This window comes from Gossypium hirsutum, chromosome A09 (genome assembly GCF_007990345.1).
Source record: "Gossypium hirsutum isolate 1008001.06 chromosome A09, Gossypium_hirsutum_v2.1, whole genome shotgun sequence".
NCBI classification, from domain to species: domain Eukaryota; kingdom Viridiplantae; phylum Streptophyta; class Magnoliopsida; order Malvales; family Malvaceae; genus Gossypium; species Gossypium hirsutum.
The window spans coordinates 1,493,325-1,516,377 of record NC_053432.1 but is presented as its reverse complement, the minus strand read 5'-3'; the positions used below and the strand labels follow the sequence as shown (position 1 = coordinate 1,516,377).

Here is a 23,053-nt window from a genome sequence, read left to right as displayed (position 1 = left end):
TTATATGTAAAGTTATCAATGGTTATTTTAATATTATCATCATCTTAATATTAATATGTATTTATTTTTAACATATATATGTATATATTTATGAAGTATTATTAATAATTGTTTTGTAACATTATTATTATTTCTAATGTGTATGTATTATATATATTTTTAATACTATATTATATATATTTGATATATATATATTTTATGTATATATTTTTAATATCACATTATTCATATATTTTTTTATATTATCCCATGTAAATACTTTCAATACTACATTATGCATATATTTTTGTCTATATTATATATATACTTTTAATACTTAATACTATTGTTATGAATATGTTCTTGGTATATGTATGTATATATTTTTTTTTTCTTTATTCATATATTATTATCATTGAATATGTAAACTTTATTTTTAACATAATTAAATAATAATTAATTATAAATAAATGTTAAAACATTAAATTTTTAAATTTTACATTCAAGAGTTATTAATATTTATTTATAATAGTTACAATTAATGTTTAATTAAAATTATCAATATTTATTTGCAAATTTTTAATATTTTTATTTAATTTAATAATGATGTGTCATGTTATAATTCACTAAAGCATGACACTTATGCATTGATTTTTTATTATGTCCTCTTCACAAGATTTGAATTGAAGGAAGCTTTTCGATTCGTCTTCTGAGCAAAGTTTAGAGTTTTTTCGATCAGAAGTCCATGGTGGTTTTGTTGCTGTCAAACCTTCAGCTGAGGTATTCAGAGGCGGCAACACTGCTGCTGGCTCAATTTATTGGGCAGCCTCCCAATTTCACAAGTACCACAGTAGAGAAAATGTCAAACTCATGTGCCAAATAATATATTAAGCCTATCATAAAGTTGTTAGAGATTCAATTTTGTAAGAATTTCAATAAATTAAGTTGGAAAAAAGTAAATAAACTTCTAAAAATTTTACAATGTTAAATGGAATTCAATAATTTTGTAAAAAGAAAAGAATAAATTGGTAAGATTTCAATAATTTCTAATGTTGTAAGAAATTTAGTATACCGAAAATATTACAAAGTTACAAGACATACAATAATTTAACATGTTACCTGCTTCATTCAAAAAAAAAAAAAAAACAGGTATAGAAGAGAACAATACTTATATTTCAGAAGCTATAGCTCACTATGGACTCTTTCTAAGAAGCTAACACTAGAACTCCCAAAAGCGAATTGCCTGCAAAACTCATGAAAGTGAAGCAAACAACCTAAATCCAAAGGAAAAACATAATCCTTGCAATTCATTTTCTCGGCAAATAGCTTACCAACCAACCATAAGAAATTCACTTCCAGTTTTTCAAGGAAGTAGGTTTTAGTTCCTTTTCTTGTAAATCAAATATCGTACTCAAGGTATAGAAGAGAACAAGGGCATTGGGGCTTGGTACAGAAGTGCCAAAGAAACATAAAAGATTGAAGATCGATACAATACCGTGATATGGTACATGTTTTTGTTATCACCCAATTCCGAATGGAACCTTTGTCCTGGACTTATTCTTGCCCAACTTCATCTGCTTTGCATGTTCTTCTTCCTCTTCAAGCTTTTTCCTCCGTGCAGCCTCTTCCTTTTGCCTTTGAATCATCTCCAACTCCCGGTATCTTTCCTCCTCTTTCCTTTGTTGCTCCAATGCTTCTCGTCTCTGAGCCTCTTCCACCCTCCGCTTGTTCTCTTCAAGCATCTTATCCAGCTCTTCTCTCTCTTTCTGTGCTTGTTCCTGCCCAAATTGTCGACATCATATCAAAACAAGACAGGGACCAAAATGTGACACAAGGACAAATATAAATTTATGGAGAAAGTTAGTTAGGCATGGGTAACACATCTGGTTCAAGCAATAGTAACCAGATCCACTTCTCCTAGAACTTCACATGGAAAACAATCTGGATTCCTAAAATTGGAATCCAAATCTTCAAAATAAAAAGGGAATCAACATCAAAACATCAAATATAAATAACAGCATTAGAAGCACAATAGCACCCTACTAACAAATTGAAGAAAGAAGTGTTAGGCTATAGTCTTATAATTTAATTAAACTGTAAGTTAATGTTACCAATCAAACTGATTATCATTGGAAACAAACACATTATTCACTTCTTCTGCAATATATTGTCCTCAAATTTTTGTGCATGTAAAGCAATGTAAAACAAATATGGTTCCCTGATTACCCGAGTTAAACTGATAGAAACATACAATGGTCTTTCGTGTGAGGGAAGACAACTTTTCATAGTAAGTAATCTAAATATGCTCGTACTACAAGGGGTTATAATGAGCAAGTAACTTATGTGAAGATTATTATTTTGTCTAAGATACTATCAGTGGGAGATAGATTTTCTTAACTATCGGAGCTAGTTGGATTTCTAAGTAGAGATAGAGATTTATGGTCTGGACTTGGGAGTACACTGGATTGGACCTAGGTTGAATGATCTTAAATCTGTTTAAAAATAAATTCACTTACAATGTTCCTGGTGCTTTTTATAAATAAATTCACTTACAATGTTCATGGTGTGTTTTATCTCTAGCAAATACATGACTGACTCATATACTTCGATGTTCCATGCATTAAATAAGGGTCTCCCACATTTCCAGAAGTATGAAACACCAAGAGAGAAAGATCAAAGCAATATCATTATCCCTCACAAAGTTTTCAAGTTCACTATCTAAACTTAATTTCATATCTTCATATCGTTCTTTTCATTCCCAAATAAAAACACCTTATAAATAGTTTCTCTTTGTTGAGCTCAACCTTACAAACATCTAGCCTATCAGAGATTCATCTTGTTTACACAAACATCTTTATTATAAAGAGGAGGTTTCAACTTAGGCCATTCAAAGTAGAGAAGATACATCTTAGCTTTGAAAAGATAGAAGAGGTTGCTATCTTAACCTAGATAAAAGATAGGAATTATGAAAATATCCTTCGTCCTTTAAAAGTATCAATTCAAGATAGCAAATTGGAAACTTCTTGGCAAATGAGACTAAAGAAGAGGACATAGGCACGAGATCGAACCTCCATAAATCAATAGTATTTGATCTTTTATCTCTACTCTTTTATTTGCTTTAATTGCTTATTAAATTAATTTTTAAGTAAATTGTTCAAAAATCTCAATCACAGTTTTTGTACATTATATTCTAGATTAGTTTGAGACATCAATTTTCTACTTGTTGACTTAATCACCACAAGAGCTAAGGAACCCCCATTGCCAACATCACCATCATCATCTCAATACTTCAATTACAAGAAGTATCAAACGCCATAGGAGATCTAAGACCAAGTTTATAGGACACTACTAAGTTGCTTTGACTCTCCAATTTTCTTGAAATACTTATTGCCCAATACTCATGTCAAATGCATTTCCGGACATGGATATGGGAATATGATCTCCAAGACCCACCCACTCTACCCAAAATACATAAAAAAAACATAGAAAATCGAATATACTCATTTCAAACACATATTTGTACCCAATTCTCACCCTCAAGTTCAAGTAAAATAGGTATATATTATAACTTGAAATAGAAAACCAACTTAACCAACCACTCTTCTACCAAGAAATTTTTAAGTGATGAATCTCATTTAATAAATCAAGACATACCATGGATCTAATATCTATGTGGGTCATTCTTCCCAAACGCTTCACTAATATCAGCTTAAATTTTGTAGTCTAGAATGCAAATCCAAATAATATACGAATACAAATGGAAGAACATTTGAGTTAAAAGAACAAGAAGGCAGGGGTGAAGATGCTTACCTGTTTAAGCCTTGCCTCGGCAAGAGCAGATTCCTTTTCTTTTTGGAGTTGAGTGGCAACATCATCGAACAATTTCTTACGCCCTTCCACTACCCGTCTCTCTATATCTAACTTAACATCCTCCGAATTCAACCTCTCCTCAACATTTTTCTGGATTGCTTCCTCCAATCTCTTCGCCGTCTCTTCCTCTAATAATTTTAGTTCAGCTTCTTGATGAAGCCTAATTACAAACCAAAGCAACAAAACTAAACGATTACATATGAATATGCTCAATGATTTAGCCATATACTAGATTTTACTAAAATTTGACCTCACGTTGTGCTCTATTGTTTTTGCTTTCGTTCAAAGTAACAAAAACAAAATTCGAATTAAAGAAAAATAAAAAAGATACCTATTGTTTTTGTTTTGAGGGATGGGAGGAGGTGGGGAGGGAGATTTGGGCAAAGGAGATAAGGAGGTTCGCCTACGGTGTCTCCTCGGAGTCGGAGATCGACTTTTGCGGCGTCGATGAGATGGTGAACGGCTTCTGCGGCGACGTGGAGAGGATGAACGGCTTCTCCGGCTGTGCTCTCTTCGGCTACGGCGGCTGTGCCTAGACCGGTATGACGGGGACCGAGACCGAGACCGAGACCGGGATAAGCTTCGAGGCATTTCAACTTAAGAAATTTGTACAATGTCAAAGGCGAAATCAAGAGACAAACTGACTTCTGCTTGAAACAAGTCCTAGATAATCAATTAATGATTATTTATTCTTTTTAAAGATAGCTAAATTTAAATAATAAAATAATAATAATAAAAATAACTATAGTAGTTCCGGGGTCTAAAGCTTCCTTTCTATGGCTCTATTAATGGTAAAAACAGTCACGATGGTGAAATTAGTTTGTTTAGTGGTGTGATTAAAATCAACCATGAAAAATGTATTTAGATTATGGCAGTGGGTATTGTACTGTATCCGTCGATGTTGGAAAAAAATTCGGTTTAAAATAGTTTTTTCATAGTAAAAAATTAAAAATTTGAAAATTGTGTTAGTTTGTAATATTTATAATAATAATTTTTTTATCGAAAAGTATCTATGCTTTGTGCGAGATGGATCCTAAACGTTCCCGGTTTTCAACCGAATGACTTTCTCGGCTACCACAAGTCGCTTTGAGTATGGGTTTAGACAATCACGAATCAAACACAGAGCGATAAATAATTTTCTTACTTCTAGTAGGAAAGTAAATTTATACTTAGGGCCCGTTTGTTCTCTACTTTCTCACTGGCCTTTTATTGGTTTCACTCTTCAACAGCTCACTTTCTTTCTTTATTTACTTTACAAGTTAGTTTCACTTCATCTCTCATCTGCAATATTTTTTTATATTGGGTCCATGTTTGGTAAAAAAATCTCTTTTTGATCCGTTTTGTTCTTTTGGGTTTTCTTTTAATCATTTCTTCTTTCCCCCTTTTTTGGTGAGTTCTATGAAATATTTGGGTTTTTTTTTCTTTTCTATAAGTGAGTATTACTGAAAGCACGACCACGACATTCCTACTTCTAAAGGCAAAAATTATGCTTTGCTTTGCCTTAAGGATCATAATATAAAATTTGCATGACCTGAGTTGTTATTATTATGTTCTATCAGATCAACAATGTTTGACTGTGCTTAAGAAGTTACATTGCTAATGTTAATTTGGTTTCACAATTTGCCTTAATGGTGATTGATCATGTTCTAGTTTGTTAGTAACTCTATTAAAATGAAAAACAAAGCACAAATTGAGAAAAACTGAAATCACTGAAATATTGTTTAGAATATTATCTGCTTGGATGAGTACACTGATAGGATTTTTATACTTGTACAACTGCTGCTAACCATAATACTAACAACATACCAGACTAGAGCCCTCAGAGGTCACCCCCTACAGTCCCTCTTACCACGAGTGATCATTTAATAAATATTCTTTTCAGTCTTTAGTACTTTGTTTAATCTTTTAATGCATTCTCAATCTACAATTCTTTTATTAACATTTTATGCAATAGTATCTATAGTCTTACAAAAGTTTCATTACTATTTCTATTGACTTGGCATTGGACCTTCGGACTCCATCATTCCCTGTAAAGTACTTTTCAAAAATACTCTTTTCATGTATGCATGCATGCAGACTTGTTTTGAAAAGATTCAAAAATTTAGTCTGAGGTTTTAAACCTACACTCTGATACCGCTAAATGTAACCTCTTAAATCTAGCCTATACGTTATGACCGATTCGTGAAAGTTACATTGAACACCTAAGCATCAATCCTACTCTATCAATAGTTGAAACCTCCTAAACACTCTCTTTTAATAAAACCGTAGTTACCTTTTTAACTTTGGGAAAGCGTTCATTTAATTAAAATCAACCTTTTATTAAGTCAAGTTAGCAGAACTGGCGTGGTCTTTGGAAAACATTGCACGACATTGCCTTAGAAGAAAAACATTTTGTTTATCTTATTTGCAATGAAAAAACGAATAAAATTCCCAATTATTAATTTAACTGACTAACATGTTCAATCCAATTTCAACATATATTTAATATGAAAACCATGCATGCATGAAAACTCCAAAACAAAAACAGTCCACACCACAATTTAAAAAACTTTACAATCCAAAACCTAAATAATGCTAAGAAATTTTAAGAAGAAATAAAATAAAAAGTAATAGTGTGAAAAAATAATATTTATACCTAGGTTAATAAGGGCATAGATGACAGACTCTAAAAAAAATGGGATTTTGCAAAAATTGAATTATTTTGTAAAGGAATGGATTCAAACTAGGGATCTCATTTAATACCATGCTTTTACATTCAACAACTAACCACTGAGCTAATTATTTATTTTTTATATAATTCTACATTCTCATTAATCTAAAATTTGGGATGTTACACTAATATTATAGTATGAGAGACAAAATGGAAATTAATCAATGAAAATAACATAAATTAAGCAATACTAAATAACACAAATCAACAATCGAAACTAATCCAATTAAACAAGCAGAAGATTAACTCACATCAATGTTCCTAATTAACTTCAGAATTCGAGTTTTTTTTCAAATTAGCTATTAGTTAACCAATTATTACCTTTCAACCTCTAATTAATTAACTAATCGACCAATACTCACTTATCTTTCAACCTCACTTTTTTGATCGGGAAAAATTATGATTTACTAGGTAAATTTTTCTTTCGATCTCGTTTATCTGAAATTACTTCCGGGTTTAAGCCAACTAACTTAGAAATAAACGCTAATTCTTCTATTATTTATTCCCACATTTGATCGTTAATCTCCCAAAGGAAATCAATCACTCATGGATCTAGATGCCATTTTCCCTAATTTCACATTCAACATACAAAGCAGATATTTAAATAGGAAAAATGAATATGAAAATTGATCTTTTTCAATATTGATTTACGCGCAAAAACTGAAATTCCTTTGACAGTTGCAAAGATAATCTCGATTGCAATTGAAAACCAAAAAGAAATTAAGATAAACTCAATAAATGAAAGCTTGAATCCAAATCGCATCCAAGTTAAAACAAATGAAACAATTTTTTTCCAAAATAAAGGACTAAATTGAAATAAAAGTAAAACTAAAATAAAATCCTAAAACTAATTTAAACGGTTCACTCGGCCAAGCCTTCTAAACTAAGGATAAACACCCATATTTATAGCCAAAATGTTCTATCTTAACTAGGTCAATTAGCAGCCATAAAATTGAATAATATGTATTGTGCGGATGAAAATATCCCTGGCTTAAAATTCCAATCCGCCGTGGTGTTGCGACACTGCCTTTCAAGGCTGACTTGTTTGGCTTTGAAGTATGGTGTGGCAACACCACATGCCAATGTCACGACACTGCCGTCATTCTTCGCGTTCTTAACCCGAAAACAATGTCATGCACACTCAATTGACTTATTAGTTCTTCCCTAGGCCCGTATTGGCCTGTTAGGTCATCACATGGCTAAAAATTGCGTAATAGTGCTTATTTTACTAAAATTAAACGTAAACTACTAAAAATGGAAAACATAATAGAATCATATAAAATAGCTAGAAAACAAGATTGTTAAGTTCCAAAAAGACTTTAATTTGCCACAACGAATTGTGGGAGATGATTATGAGAGCTACTTAATAAGTTTTCGTCCAATAACCTTGTTTTAAGTGTATTACTCTTATAAGATACACTTAATCTCTTTAGGATAAATATGATTTCTCAATATGATCTTATTTTATCTCATGGTAATCATCACATCTTCCTTCATGAAAAGTCAATTACTATTAAATAGTAATTAAGTCATTTATCACAAAGACAAACGACTCATGGCGATATTTACTTTTCATCTATCATGTAATTCTGCTGAGACGATATCATTTACCCTTTAGTTGGGTTATGAATTCCACTATTATAAATGATACTATATACTACAAAAGTCGTATACCCAACGCACCAACGTTCGACCTTATCTATTTGAACTTAGGTTTTTACTTACATCAAAGTATACAAGTCATGCATACATAGTCCATCATCCACGTAGGATTAAGGTATCTCACACTAAATATCACAGGTGAAGAAATCCATAAATGGATCTAGGATCTATTCAACTTGGGTCCTGTCCGATGTACTGTTAGTCCATTCATTCACATTTATGTCTCTATCTTCCAGGAGTCGATGCTTAAGACAAAACACCTTTCCAATTAGACTTGATAGATGACATATTAGTCTTTCTATCGATTTTCTAATTTCAGATTAGACTAATGACTTGTTTAGGTATTTCTACTAATACAATTTGTTTTTTCATATTACGATCTGACCACGTAATACCTCTTAGTATTAGTTAAACATTAGATAACCTGTGAGTCAATATTTACTTTCTTTTTGCTTTGTGTACAAAAATATTGAGGACAATATGCAAAAGGTATTGATGTAATTAATGAATATTCTATTAAGCCAATTTGTTTAAAAAATACAAGTATACCAAACAAATATACTAAGTGGCACTAGATCAAACATATGTTGCCCCCTATCTCACTTAGAGTGGAACTGTGTTTTCTGTTTAAATAATATATTTGTCAAGGGCTTATGCAACCAGAATTCTCGTACTTCTCTCTATAAATAAATAGCATCGATTTCCCTAAAAACAAGGCTTGACACTAATGAAATATCGTTATTCTGTTAAGAAGTAAATAAATTATTTTACTATTCATGGTATGAAAATAACAAAGAAGCTCGTTCGATTGAAAGCCAAGATTAACTAAATCTATCTTGCACAAAGCACATGTATTATTTATTACTCTAAATATTATAAAAGGACTCGATTTTGAAAATAAAAATAAAACTTCCACTATAACTGTAAACTCTGTTTTCTTAACCATTTTTTTTCTAAGAGAACCAACTTAATGTGAAATTAGTAACTTATCTTCTTATATACAAATTAATTTATATTTTCATAAGGATGTTATTTTTACTTTTTATACATAACAAAAAAATTTGATTATAATGAAATTTAAACATGAAATGTTATATATAATAAACATTTAACATTACCAATTATAACAAAAGTATCAATTAATTTTCATACGAATTGTTAATAAATATTTTTATTACGTAACATAATATTTTCACCTACACCGTAAATGTGCCATAAATCTAGTGTAGTGTATTGCATTTGGGTCAATTTTAACTTCTATTGTACACTGCGTGTCAATCTTAAAAGCTTAAACTTCTACACCAATGCTGTTTGAACCAAACAAGACCAATTAGGATACTAATCTAAAAATTAGCTTTGAACCAATTAAATCAAAAATCAATACGAACCAACTGAATTAAGGTTTTTTTTTTATTTTAATATTTTTTTTAATCAAACAGATTGAACCGATAACCTAATCGGTTCAATCACCGATCCAATGTCAAAACCATTAGTCTACACTACACAATTTTCTTCTAACTAATAACGGCTCACCCAACATAACAAATGTCTAAAATGGACAAACCAATAAATTCTTTACATAATTGTAGAAACAAAATATATTGTTTTATTTAACCCAACAGTTTACGATGCCTTACCAACATACCCCAACAGTTTACGATGCCTTACCAACATACTCAAACTTACATCTACCAGCAATGTCAGCCACCCCCTAAATATGAAGAAAATTTGTGTTTCTTGCAAAAAGTATCAGAATAAATCTCCACCGCACATCTTTCAGAATTTGCCCTCAGATAACTGAAGCATGGAATATTTAAAACATCCATACATATGTACATGGCAGTGCTTCATTGAGTCACTGAAAGAATGTCAAAATAGTATACAATGATGCTCAAATACCCTCACAAGTGCTTTTCCTTCTTAGATCTGAGTTACATACAAGTGGAACAAAAATGATTTCTGTGGACTGTATAAAGAACTTAAGTTCGTACCTTCTACCCCCGATTAACTTTCATTGCCTTGCCTAATTAATCAATGCTACGATTCATATTATGTTGTTTTTGGCAGATAATTTAGCATAACCTCACAATTTCGAGCGCTTTAAGTAGACAAGTACACCGATGCTAGTCAGGACAACAGTACCGGCCAATAAACCCAAGTGCAAAGGTACCCCTGCGCTGCTTCTCTTGGCACTTGCAATTGGTTCTGATTGTAATTGCTCAGCTGACTCGGAAAAATCCAGATGCAATCTTAACACCTGTACCAAAGGAAGACAATTATAAATTTAGAATAATATATCAGCAGCAACTACACCTTATTTGTCTTATCAAAATTTTCTTTTTCCTTTTATCTTGTGCCTACTTTGAAAACTGCACCAGGCTACTCCCAACACCAGCTTCAGCAAATTTCCGATGTGTGAGATGAACAACTCACGAAGCTGGGTTCATGAACTTGTCTTGTTACTTGGAGTAAATAATATGAAAATTAATGAAGTTTTTATACAAATAATAATCTTTTAGGGTGGGCTTAGTCGGGTGGAAAAGTGGAGAAATGGAAGGAGAGAGTGGAAAAGTGAAAAGAAAATAAATTTTGAGAGTGCTTTATTGGAAATAAAATAGGAGACATCATTTTCCATCCTAATGCATAAAAATAAATCCTTTCACATTGGAATTATGAGAGGAGAGAAAATGGGAGAGAAGTGCATATTAGTTCAAAATTATGCATTTTTGAAATGTTTTATTGTCTTTCCTTTCGTTTTTCAACTCTACCAAACAATGGATGGAAAGAAAATTACTTTTTTTTTTTCATTTTTCCATATCTCCTACCAAGCACATCCGTGGAAAAAAAAATGATCTTTTCCATCTTTCTATTTTTCTACCCCTTGAAATTTTCAGCTTTCCAATTTTCTTTCCACTCTACCAAGCAAAGCCTTAAGTGAAGTGAAAACAAAAGGAAACCAACAACAGAAAATAAATAGGATGGTCAAAGAAGAGGGAAGCAATAGTCTAATACAAACAATGCGTTACCTTCTTTCCTATGGATCTAGCACTGTTAACCGCAGCAACAAGATCAGTGTCATTGGTGAGTAGAACCTTGTCACCTTCATCATCCTTATACTATAAAAAAACAAGAGAAAAAAAAATAAAGAAAAGAATCAATGTATGAATGAAAACAAACAAGAAAATTTGAAAAAACCATAGGAAGTACAAAATAAATAAATAAACCCAACAACTAACCAAAAGCTGAGGACGTCTATTATCATTACTGGAAGCAGTTCTTTGCATTACAGCAGATAAAAGCTCGTTTAAATTCTCAGTACCTGAAGAACAAAATACAAGTATGATGCTTTTGAAAGCCTACAACATAATGGAGAAAAAAATACTAGCAAAGCCTTCAACATGGTTGCTTAGCCTATAGAATATTTCTTTGTTTTCAATACAGAAGTCCAGGTATCAGTTCGTTGTTGCTTCTAGGTATGAAATGACGTATTTATATAAATTCAGATAATTTTCCGCTGAAAGCAGCTTGACATACAGCGTTACATACCAAAACTGAATCGATGTAGACGACCCTTAAGATCCTCAAGTTTGAAAGAAAATGAGTTCCCGTGGCCAAGGGAATGATGGGGTGATAGTTTTCCAGTATCTGCACCATCTGATGCCATGACTGCAGACATTTCACTGAAATGAACACTCTGTACGGTTAATTCCACAGTATAAACGGGTTTGGATTGTAAATGAGGCAGCATGAGTAATACCTGTGAGTGTCATAATCACCTGGCGGATCTAAAGCAAGGGCAGAATCCCAGAATTTTTGCATCATTGTGCTTGACACTTCATTAAGAGCAACTCCAGAGCTACTTTCAACCTTCAAAAGTAAAAAATTTTGAAAACAAAAGAAAAAATAGTGAGAATGTGATTCTTGCTCTTTTCTCACATGGGTTGAAAGGAAATTCATGGATCAGAGTAAATATAAACCTGGTTTATCGAGGCTCTGTTTTGCTTTTTCTTTTGCTATTTGCTTTTAGGAATTAAAAAAGCACTTCTAGGTAAAAATAATTTTTTTTGGATAATTAAAAACCATAATTATATATTCCGGAGAAAAAAAGCATTTTTCCTTCTTTATAGAATACTTACGTAAGGGTTGGGGTTAGATTCTAGTTATTGGTTAATTTTCTAATAGATTCTTATCTTCCTTTTTAGAAACATTTATGAAGCAAAAAAGGAGATGGGAAAAAGAGGCAACAATGAAGTAAACCCCAAGTAAATAATCTTCCCCTTAGCCTAAAAGCAATCGCCTAAATATACAATTCATAAACACAAAATAAATAAAAGTCTGAAATACATAAAAATCGCATCATGCATACCATAGAAATTGCTGCATGAGTTATATCCAGAACATCCAAACAAGCAGCAACATTTCCATCTGCACAACAGCCATTTCCGTGAATATGAACAAGAACGAATTGTGATTCTAAAACTATATAAAAAGACCAAAGCTCACCTTTGTCTAGAACAGGAAGATGTAAAAACTTTCCATCATGCATTAAATGCAGTGCGTCAAGGATTGTTGTTTCTACTGTCACACATTCAGGGTTGGGTGTCATCACCTATAAGATAAAGAAAACATTAGTCTGGTTATCAAAAACAGAAGTATCAAAAGTTTTTTATCAAAAAAGAAAGCACAAAAAATTTTGGAACCAGAAACCATTTACGCTAAAAAAATTTGCACTTAAATCCTGGACCCATCTTGTGTAAGAAATACATGATATAAATTGCACATTCCATTCCAAGGCCAGATACCAGCAATACAATTAAGCAAAGTTGAGATGCAATATATATGCAACTGATCCTTTCGAAAGAATTAGAACTTAAAAGAACCAAAAAAATTTCATTTTCCAAATTAATTTAATCATTCCATGCAACATAAACCACTGTAACTGTCCAAAGTAAAGCTATAGGAGTAACTACAATTAACAATCAAAACTCAGACACCACTAAAAAGAGGTTACTGAAAACATGCAATTAAATTCTGGATAGCCACTAGTACAACATATATGTAAAGAAACAAAGGATAACCACTGGAATACTCTTGAAAACAATATCAAGAAATTACTCCGCAGATAACAAAACTATTTATGAAAACTGTCAAGCACAAGAATTTTATATAAATGCTAAGCATATATTATTTACCAATGTACATATGCACAATAGAGTTAAAGCTCAGTTTAATATACACACAATTTCAAACGAAGGTTAATATCTCCTGTAAACATCAGTGGAGGGTAAATAACAAAGACTATACTGTACAAAAAAAAAAAATCAAGAACTGAACCTTTTCCACGAGAGTAAGTTCAGGAGACAGGTTTTGTGCCACAACTCGCATAAGGATATCCTTTGAACTGCAGTTCATATCATTAAAGAAACCATAAGAAATCACAATATATGTCAAATGACTCGAAACAGACCTTCCAAAACCACACTAAATACATGTAATAGTGCAAAAGACCTCAAAAACTAATACTAATGAATTCATGAAAGTATTGTGATGAGTAAAAAGGTGTTACGTTAGTATCCCCTGAATTTTGTTCCCTGTAACTGTAACAACTGAATTAATCCGCAAGTCCCTCATCTTTTTTGCAGCAACACAGACAGGGTCTGATGATGAAACAACTGCAACACTGAAAAAGGAAGAAGGTACAAGGGCTGGTAAAGCAAATAATAAAAAGAGCATGACTAATAGAAAATTGAAAATTGCATTTCGACACATCAGACAGCTGAGATAAAAAGTTACTCCGAATTTTCAGCAATGATACTAGACAAGGATGGCTTGAACATCCGCTCCCTCAAAGTTTCCATGAAGGCATGTGATGCTGAAAAGAACATGACAAACAAAACAAAATGTCAACCAAGAAATCACAGGTTTCAGTCTGTATGGTAAGAGCAGTAATCTATATGCTTGATCACACGCCTTGTTCAAAGATATGTTGCTAATACATATGAACCTTTCTTAATCTCTTTAAGTATAAAGAAATATAATAGCAAGGAAACTGGAATTATAAAAGTTTTAATTTGAACGATTTAAATCATGCCCTCCTCTCTTGATATATAAATTAGGAATACCAACAAACTGCTATTCAGTATGATACCTACAAAACTTTAACAAATAATTTCCTCACACTCAAAAGGTAAATCCTATGAATGTAATATTACAAACATGGACACAATTGTTGTGACAATAGAGACGGATATCAAACACAGGATTTCTGACAAGTCAAGACTTGTCTCTACACTAAAAATAGAAGAAGTGTACTGTTGTTCGACACAAAACCCCCTCAGAAAAAAAAAATAGATAAATGATTTCACCAAAGGCGTTAAACAACTAGGATAAGCACTATTTTATCCATGCACATTGAAGGCCATAACTTTTCATAACGGTACCTTACATGCTTGTAACCAATTTTAGTTCATGAGAAAAGAAAAGGGGTTAAAACCAACTACCCAAGACCTGTTTATTAGTCATCTACTTTCACCACATCATCTTCTCAGTAGTACTGTTGATATCATCTAAAAGCACAAAATCTCATTGAATTACAAGTCTCTTTCTTCCAATCACTCCTCCCTCTCTCCCTCTCTATTCTCTATTTTCTCCAGAAGATAAATATTGCTGGAACAACAGAGACAATATGAAGAGCTTCTCAAATATATGCATGCAGTAGCATCGAATCATTAGAATGTTATAGCCTTCAATCCCAAAGAAAACAAATTAACCAACCAGAACCTTTACTTCCATTTTGGTCCACTGAAGAGGCAATTGCATTTCCTTGCTCAACAGCCTTCTCCATTCTTGAGATAGCATCATAAAGGCATTTTGTAATATCCAACATGGCAATGACTTCACCATTTTCCACAACAGGGAGATGCCTGAATTTTCCTGTCAAAGAACCATTGAATGAGATGACTTACATGTGTGTACACTAGCACTAAAAGTTTAATAACGATTCTGCTATTGTAAATTTGTAATAAACCTTAGTGCAACTGTGGCATGTATCAAGTCAATGATTCGCAGTTCTACCATTAATTAGAGAAATTCTACAATAGTTCCCTGACAAAATGAAATTAACAAACGACCATGGACTACATAAAACCTTAAAGTGATTGTTAAGGACTCCTTAAAACTGTAAGACTTACTTATAATTCAAGGCTATGACAAAAATACTTATCAGAAAATAATAATAAATTTACTAAATTCCAACAGTCACCTCAAGTTCTGCCCATTATATAAAACATCCACTTCTGTCAAGGGTTAAATCAAAGCCTAATGTTTGATGGTAACAGATAATTCCCAACCTAACCTGTCAAACCAGCTATAACAAGACACTGCATGAAAATATAAATTCGACAACAAATCTTGGTTTTGTCTTGTATCTTTCTCAAATGCAATTAGCTACCAACGAGCTTCAGCACATGAACATACAATCACCATTTAAACTTTACAAACATATCAAAGTTCCTTCCAAATACCGTAAAAAATCAACAATATAACAGGTTTTTTCGTCCAACACCATTGGAATATAAGCAATTATTTCTAAAAAATATTATAAAAAAAAACAATTGGGTTATGTGCCAAACATAACATAATCAACTACCTTGAACCATCTTCTGAAGTGCCTCAATGGCCAAAGAGTCTGCCGAAACAAAAATTGGACTAGGCGTCATGATCTTAGATACAACTGTCTGCTCTGGCTTCAACCCTTCCCCTATTACTCTAGTGGCAACGTCCTGGCGATGATATACACATATATATTAACATGGTTATAAAAAAGACAATGAGGCAAGCAAAATAAAGAAGGAAAAAAAATACCTTGTCAGTAACGATCCCAGAGAGTAAGGCATTAGAATCGGTGAGCAACACAGCATTGACACGACGGGCTGCCATCCGCCTACAAGCCTCAGACACGGTGGTTCCTTCCGGGATGGTAAGGGCTTTGGATAACCTGAGCTTTTTCACCGTCCTCTCACCAGGGATGGAACTAACAAAATGAAACAAGGTCATTGGGTAAATTCAAAATTCAAAAGGTAATAATATTAACAGATAAGAAAAAAAAAAAGGAAACTAACGAAGGAGACATGGGCTTGGCATGGTTGAAGGAATGAGACTTCTTAGTGCTATTTGATCTTCTTTTTTGAGAATCACGGCGGGTTGTTGACGCCGGAGGCAACGTCTGGCTGCTCATTTCCACAAATTTTTGTTTGTTCACGATATCTAAATTGAATCAAAAATAAGTTTTCGGAAGATGAATTGATAGATAGATAGAAAGACAGATAGAGAAAGAGAGGTTATCACAGAATAGGAAATTAAGTGGTCATTTCTGTTTGACCACTCCCTTTCTCATCCCTCGTGGCCGGTTTCAGGGCTTCACCACCATGATTTTATTTTATTTTTTCAAAAAGTATTTTTTAAGGCAACCTATTTTTCTCAAGTTCAAATATATGATTTTCTTTATTTGAAAACAATTTTCTCTTTTTTAAGATTTTTAAAATTAAGTAAATTATTACCTTTCAACAAAAATTAATTTTAAAAATGAATAATTAAATACAATTAATCACATAATTAATATCTCACATCAATTGTGCATAATTTTGATTGATATAATAATAAATTTGTCCTTTAATATTTACATATTTTATTATTATACCAATCAAAATCACGTACAATAGATGGAATATTAATATTGTGATAAATTGTACATTGTTGCTCACTTTCGACATCTATAGGGATTAAATTTTTGGAATGAACCAATTTGCTAAATCTCGAAATTGAAAGACTGACAAGTTGTTTTACCAAAATATTTTTTTCAAAAATAAAATTAAAAAAAAGTAGAATTTTAAAATTATTATTAGTTAATAAATATGAATTCCTAAGATTAGATAAATTCATAAAAGAAGTATATTAGGATTATTCATTATTTTAGACTCATAATATAATATTATTTTATTTTATTTTATTTCATCTTAAAATATAAAAAATTTTATTATTACAATAAGAAAAACGTATGCCAACTTTGATAGAGTGAACTTTTTATTTTTTAAATTATTTATTTTTATTAAATGTTATTTGCATCATTTTCTCTCTTACAGTTTGGGATTTCTATCATTTTTATTAACTTGTCGAAGGATAACTTGTTCAATGTCACCCTTTCAAATTATGAACATGAGAGTTGTAATTTGAGATCCACGGATGTTGCGAAGCTTAATTTTGAATTTAGAGGCTCCCAGAATAGAGAAGAGTATCAATTGGCTGCGCTAGCTGGAAATATACAAGGTCAAATCGTGATGCTAAATGACGTTCCAATAGTTCCAACAGAAACATTAGACATTCCAGCGATGGAGCCAAAGCTTGTCAATGCTTCCACACCCATCTCTATTGCGCTCATTCCATAGTCTATGTAACCATAAGAGACTTTCAAGTCCCAACCTGTATTTAAATTACATCATTTCTTTATCTAAAATGTAATACATTCAAACTCTGCTTGAACTTTTAGAATGTGATAAGAGTTTCTAACTTATTTTTTCAGTTCTTACTATTGTTCTTAGTTATGTATGAATGTTGAAATTTTAGTTTCCTTCAATTTATCTCTCTTTATCTCAATTCATTTCTTATTATATTTTGAACGGACAAAACAATCCACCGGGAATAAATCACTCAATATTGCTTCTATATTAGATTCGACATATTTCCAATGTTTTTTTCATCTACTTCATTTTCGTACATCTTTTGTCACAAGTTGCCTAGTGCAATTTCAAATTTAAAGACAATGCCCTACGTGTTTCAATGATAAATATAAACACAATAAAATGGCATATAATTAATCAAAACTCATTTCTTTACCTTAGAAATATTTTTTTCCCAAATATTACAACGTACCAAAAATTAAGAATTAAATGAACGCTATTGGAAGAAAATAATTTTCTTTTTCAATGTTTGGCAGAAAGAAACTCTATTATGGATAACGAACGCCCTCTTTTGTCTCAGGCCGCTATGGAACAGGTATAGGTCTCTCCTAGTTGAACATTGAAATTGCTCTACATCAACCTGGTCATTTTGATATTGTGGGATTTGAGTACTCTTCCCACTCGCGCCTTGGATGCCTAACTTGAGTAGCCAATTCGTTCATAACTTTCCCATGACTTGTTTTATTCTTTTATTCTCGTTTTATTTTTATGATTCCTCCTATTTTACTTCTTTTAGTTAGTAGGGAAACATAACGCAGGAGGTCCTTGTACAACAGAGTCAGGACCAATTTAGTTCATGTACTATAAGAGAGTGTGCAAAAAAGGACAATTGACGACAAAATTGACTATTTCTATTAATAAAATATTAGGACATGATCATTTCAGTCCCTTTCAAATTAAAATAGGGTAATCTAGTCCCTATATTATTCAAATGTGAGGAAAAAGGGATAATTGAATAGGGGGTTAACTCCTCTCGTTTGCCAAAAAAATTAAGTGGTTCAAAGAAAAACAAGATAGATGCCACTGCGAAAAAAATACATCTACACAATATAATCATCAGTTGGTGAAATTTCATCAATTAAAAAACATAAATAATCCAAACAACTTTATATCAAATAATAAAGTTTATAAACATTCAAACATATTTAATTAATAGTTTTTAGTAATTTTGCAATGTCAGTAACCCCGAATTTGTACGGAAAATATACTTTGTAAATTTTAAATAAATAATTTTGTACTACTTGGCCAACTGACCCAAGTTTCAAATCCACTAGGTAGGTGGCTTATCTATTGGGCTTTTATTGTATACAAAGTGAAATATGGGCACTTGGGCAACACTTGTTCTTCCCTAATTGGTTTCGAATTTTCAATATAAAAAAAAAGACACAAAAATTCAAAAAAAATAAAATAAACTATCCCTATAGGTTTCGAGTTTAAGTTATAACTGTTTGATTTTTTATGCATTTCATTACACTGAAAACAAAAGAAGGTCTTGCTTTGTCTAGGTAGTTGATGTCATCATCGTTAAGATGCATTTTCTAAAGGCCCAGAGTAACACTCTCAAACCAACAATTCATTATCTTATACAAACCTTGTGGTCTATCTTTTCTATAAAACAAAGAAGAAGAAAAAAAAAATATTTCTATTGAAATCCATATACGATAGAATTGATTTAAAATATATATTACTTTCAATTATCGAGCATATTAAAATAACTCAGAAAGTTCTTTTATGTACAAAAATATTTTAAGATACTATAGAGTTTATGAAAATTCATGAAAGAGATTTAGGATTTTGGAGCGAAAGTAGATAGGTCCTCTCCAGAAAATTTTTGAAGAAACTAACATGGGAAACTTTTTCTCAAAAGCCACTACCATCGATACGGAATTTCTAACATTTCAAGATTAATGATAGGCTTAATTATTGCAATAATATAATTCCCGCAGACTTCCTTAACATGCAATATCTACTTGTTAAAATATTATTAAAATTACAATTTTCCTAGTAACAAAACCCACATTCCTCTTCCATTAACAATTTGGACAACAAGACATAAAAGCTAAAGCAACAATACAAGCCTTTAGTTTGGAATTTGAATGGTAGATGGCCCAAAAATGGTTTGAAAATGAAATTTTCATGCCAACTAACGAGTTGGAATCATTATCTCGACCGTAGTTGAAAAGAAATAAGTTGCAGCTGCAAAAGTGTAACTTTTAAACAAAAGGATAATGATGCCTTTACCACGATTAAATTTCCCAACATATTTTATATTCATATCTAATTGTAACAAACTTTTAATACATGCATAAATATATATATATATAAACGCATGCATGATTACAATTGCATTACCTTTAATTCATTCTGCTCTTTCCTAATATTTAGATATCGTGAATATGGATTTGAAATGCATATTCGGCCTAGCAATCCTTGTTTCCCAAATATCACTTTTGTCGACACAAAATGTGAACGTTGTGATTCAAGGAGCAACATCAATTGCTGAAACAGATGATAACTTTGTATGCGCTACATTGGATTGGTGGCCTACTGAAAAATGCAACTACAATCACTGTCCTTAGGGAAAGGCTGGACTTTTAAATTTGGTAAGAAATTTTTATTGTGTGTGTATGAACAATGTCTTTTACATAAATTTTGAATTTCCTTTTATTTTATGTTTTCCGTAGGATTTGAAAAAGAAGGGTCTCATAAATGCAATAAAATGTGAGTTCTACGTATATAATATTATATGTCTCTATCATTAATTCATCCGTGGTAGTCCATACCCTAAGAATCAAAAAAGAGATTGCAAATATTGCGATTCGAATACTATTAAAAGCCACCTCATAAGAGTGGTTATGTGAACGAGTTGGACTAAACTCGGTTCAACGCTGGTAAAAGTAATTTCAAACTAATTTTTAAAATTACTTTCAGCATTCAATCCTTTAAGAATCCAAGTTGGTGGGTCATTGCAAGATCAAGTGGTATACGGAGTAGGAGGAGTTAAGAATTGCCCCAATTTCATGAAAAATGAAGATAGTTTATTTGGATTCTCTCAGGGTTGCCTTCCCATAGAAAGATGGGACGAACTCAATAAAATTTTCAATCAAACTGGGTTGATATTTCTATTTGTTCTGAAAAAAAATTAAGCATTCCCTTTTTCTTTTTTCTTAGTAAAGACATTGAATTTATTGATATGACATTTTGAAGAGTAAAGGTTACATTCGGGTTGAATGCTCTTCTCGGAAGAAACCAGTCACAAATCGAAAAGGGTCTTTGGGTTGGAGATTGGAAATTGCAAAATGCAAGGGATTTCATGAAGTATACTATTTCTAGGGGATACAAAGTTGATTCTTATGAATTTGGTAACTAAATTTGTTTTCCCGAGGCTCTGCACGAGATTATTTTTCATTATATTTTTTGACTTGTATTTTAATCAATTTATCATTTCAGGAAATCAACTCTCCGAAGCTGGGATGGGTGCAAGCATTGAGGCTGAACAATATGGAAAAGACATAGTAGTATTTAAGAATCTAGTGAAAGAATTACACCCAGATCCCAAAACTCAACTAAAGGTTCTAGGTCCTAGCGGCTATTATGATGAGAAATGGTTTAATTCCTTCCTAGAAGTTTCAGGACATGAAGTTGTTGATGGAGTTACACATCATATCTATAATCTTGGACCTGGTATCCAAATATGTCTCAATTCAGTGTTTATTGAAGAGCTTTTAGAGGCTTACTTATTACTAGTAGGGTCAGTTTCTTAATTCGATGGATGCATATGCAGGTGATGATCCAAACATGATTACCAAGATTCAAGATCCAACTTACCTAAATCAAGTTGCCCAAACCTATAAAGGTGTTTTGAATATTTTCAACAAGTTTAAACCACAGTCGGGAGCTTAGGTTTCTGAATCTGGCAGAGCTCTTAACGATGGTGCTAAGGATTTGTCCCCAACCTTTGCTTATGGATTTTGGTAATACTTTTCTCTCATTTTCTTCTACCTCTACCTTTTTTTTTGTGAAATAAAACACATCTTCAAACTTTTCTCCCTTAACAGGTATTTTGATCAATTGGGAATGGCTTCAACCGATAATCACAAGGTCTTCTGCAGGTAAACTCTCATCGGTGAAAATTATACTTTACTTAATACTACAACATCTATTCCTGATCCATATTACTACGGGTCCGTATCTTCACACAGATAGTGTGAGCCTTATCCTTGCTTTTTTACCTATTACAGCCAACATAGTTCATCTTATCAGTTTGTTTCGTTTCTAGTGCACTTCTATGGCACCGACTTATGGGAAGTACTGTACTTGCTGTAACTCAAGAGTCTAACCCAAATTTGCATGTATATGCTCACTGTGGGAAGAAAAAGGTATGCCAACTTTGATAGAGTAAACTTTTTGTTTTTGAAATTATTTATTTTTATTAATTGTTATCTGCATCATTTTCTCTCTTGCAGCCTAGGATTTCTGTCATTTTTATTAACTTGTCAAAGGATAGCTCGTTCAATGTCACCCTTTCAAATTACGAACATCAGATTCGTAATTTGAGATCCACAGATGGTGCGAAGCCTAATTTGGAATTTAGAGGTTCCCAAAATAGAGAAGAGTATCATTTGGCTGCGCTAGCTGGAAATATACAAGGTTAAATCATGATGCTGAATGACGTTCCAATGGTTCTAACAGAAACATTCGAAATTCCTGCGATGGAGCCAAAGCTTGTCAATGCTTCCACACCAATCTCTATTGCAACTCATTCCATAGTCTATGTAACCATCAGAGACTTTCAAGTCCCTGCCTATGCTTAAATTACATCATTTCTTTATCTAAAATGTAATACCTTCAAACTCTGCTTGAACTTTTAGAATGTGATAAGAGTTTCTAACTTATTTTTTCAGTTGTTACTATTGTTCTTAGTTATGTATGAATGTTGAAATTTTAGTTTCCTTCAATTTTCACCTTTTATCACAATTCATTTCTTACTATATTTTGAATGGACAAAACAATCCACCGGGAATAAATCACTCATTGTCGCTTTAGTGGAGCAAAAGTCCCTGTTTAAGAGTAGATCTAGCATAATTGACTAGAGTTAGATGCAATCCTAGAAATAGGACGACATAAATCTACCAGATCTAATAGGACAATCCATAAATCAAATTAATGCGACGATAGGGGTTTTAATTAGAAAGAAATTTCAATTAATCAACCTAGAGTCAGTTGTTCTTACTCTTGAAAGAGATATTAACATACTTTATGGATTTCTATGGATCAAGAAACAAGTGAATAAATCGTTTAATATAGACTCATAATA

General features: G+C 32.1%; 3 protein-coding genes across 6 annotated transcripts; 1 reads left to right on the top strand and 2 right to left on the bottom strand.

Moving 5' to 3' along the window:
* Positions 1-1,258: 1,258 nt before the first annotated feature.
* On the bottom strand, positions 1,259-4,600 carry LOC107888484 (uncharacterized protein At1g10890). The gene is made up of 3 exons (XM_016812610.2): positions 4,181-4,600; positions 3,790-4,009; positions 1,259-1,757 (listed from the first exon to the last, which is right to left on the bottom strand). The coding sequence occupies exons 1-3, from the start codon at positions 4,438-4,440 to the stop codon at positions 1,500-1,502; spliced, it is 738 nt and encodes a 245-aa protein (XP_016668099.1). The 5' UTR covers positions 4,441-4,600; the 3' UTR covers positions 1,259-1,499.
* A 5,395-nt stretch (positions 4,601-9,995) lies between these two features.
* Positions 9,996-16,672, bottom strand: LOC107888485 (CBS domain-containing protein CBSCBSPB3). Of its 4 annotated transcripts, XM_016812612.2 has the most exons (15): positions 16,568-16,586; positions 16,342-16,486; positions 16,085-16,253; positions 15,870-16,002; positions 14,996-15,154; positions 14,015-14,093; positions 13,788-13,901; positions 13,556-13,622; positions 12,725-12,830; positions 12,588-12,646; positions 11,979-12,088; positions 11,768-11,901; positions 11,458-11,540; positions 11,248-11,337; positions 9,996-10,478 (listed from the first exon to the last, which is right to left on the bottom strand). In XM_016812612.2, exons 2-15 carry the CDS (start codon positions 16,455-16,457, stop codon positions 10,305-10,307), a joined length of 1,593 nt encoding a protein of 530 aa, XP_016668101.1. In that variant the 5' UTR covers positions 16,458-16,486; positions 16,568-16,586; the 3' UTR covers positions 9,996-10,304. The 4 variants fall into 4 exon arrangements, with proteins under 4 accessions (XP_016668101.1, XP_016668100.1, XP_016668102.1 ...); XM_016812611.2 differs by having other exon boundaries at positions 16,342-16,672; XM_016812613.2 differs by having other exon boundaries at positions 15,002-15,154; positions 16,342-16,650.
* A 3,460-nt stretch (positions 16,673-20,132) lies between these two features.
* On the top strand, positions 20,133-22,550 carry LOC107889831 (heparanase-like protein 2). The gene is made up of 9 exons (XM_016814383.2): positions 20,133-20,307; positions 20,668-20,848; positions 20,944-21,098; positions 21,187-21,487; positions 21,657-21,710; positions 21,795-21,848; positions 22,016-22,115; positions 22,203-22,386; positions 22,429-22,550. Exons 1-9 carry the CDS (start codon positions 20,133-20,135, stop codon positions 22,548-22,550), a joined length of 1,326 nt encoding a protein of 441 aa, XP_016669872.2.
* Positions 22,551-23,053: the final 503 nt, after the last annotated feature.

Coding starts and splice junctions, on each gene's coding strand:
- LOC107889831 (XM_016814383.2), top strand. CDS start 20,133: ATGGATTTGAAATGCATATTCGGCCTAGCAATCCTTGTTTCCCAAATA. Junction 20,849..20,943: donor AAAATTTTCAATCAAACTGG/GTTGATATTTCT, acceptor GACATTTTGAAG/AGTAAAGGTTACATTCGGGT. Junction 22,116..22,202: donor CTCACTGTGGGAAGAAAAAG/GTATGCCAACTT, acceptor TCTCTCTTGCAG/CCTAGGATTTCTGTCATTTT.
- LOC107888484 (XM_016812610.2), bottom strand. CDS start 4,440: ATGCCTCGAAGCTTATCCCGGTCTCGGTCTCGGTCTCGGTCCCCGTCA. Junction 4,010..4,180: donor CCTCAAAACAAAAACAATAG/GTATCTTTTTTA, acceptor GTTTGTAATTAG/GCTTCATCAAGAAGCTGAAC. Junction 1,758..3,789: donor CCGAGGCAAGGCTTAAACAG/GTAAGCATCTTC, acceptor CAATTTGGGCAG/GAACAAGCACAGAAAGAGAG.
- LOC107888485 (XM_016812611.2), bottom strand. CDS start 16,457: ATGAGCAGCCAGACGTTGCCTCCGGCGTCAACAACCCGCCGTGATTCT. Junction 15,155..15,869: donor ACTTCAGAAGATGGTTCAAG/GTAGTTGATTAT, acceptor GTTCTTTGACAG/GAAAATTCAGGCATCTCCCT. Junction 10,479..11,247: donor CTAGATCCATAGGAAAGAAG/GTAACGCATTGT, acceptor CCTTTGGTACAG/GTGTTAAGATTGCATCTGGA.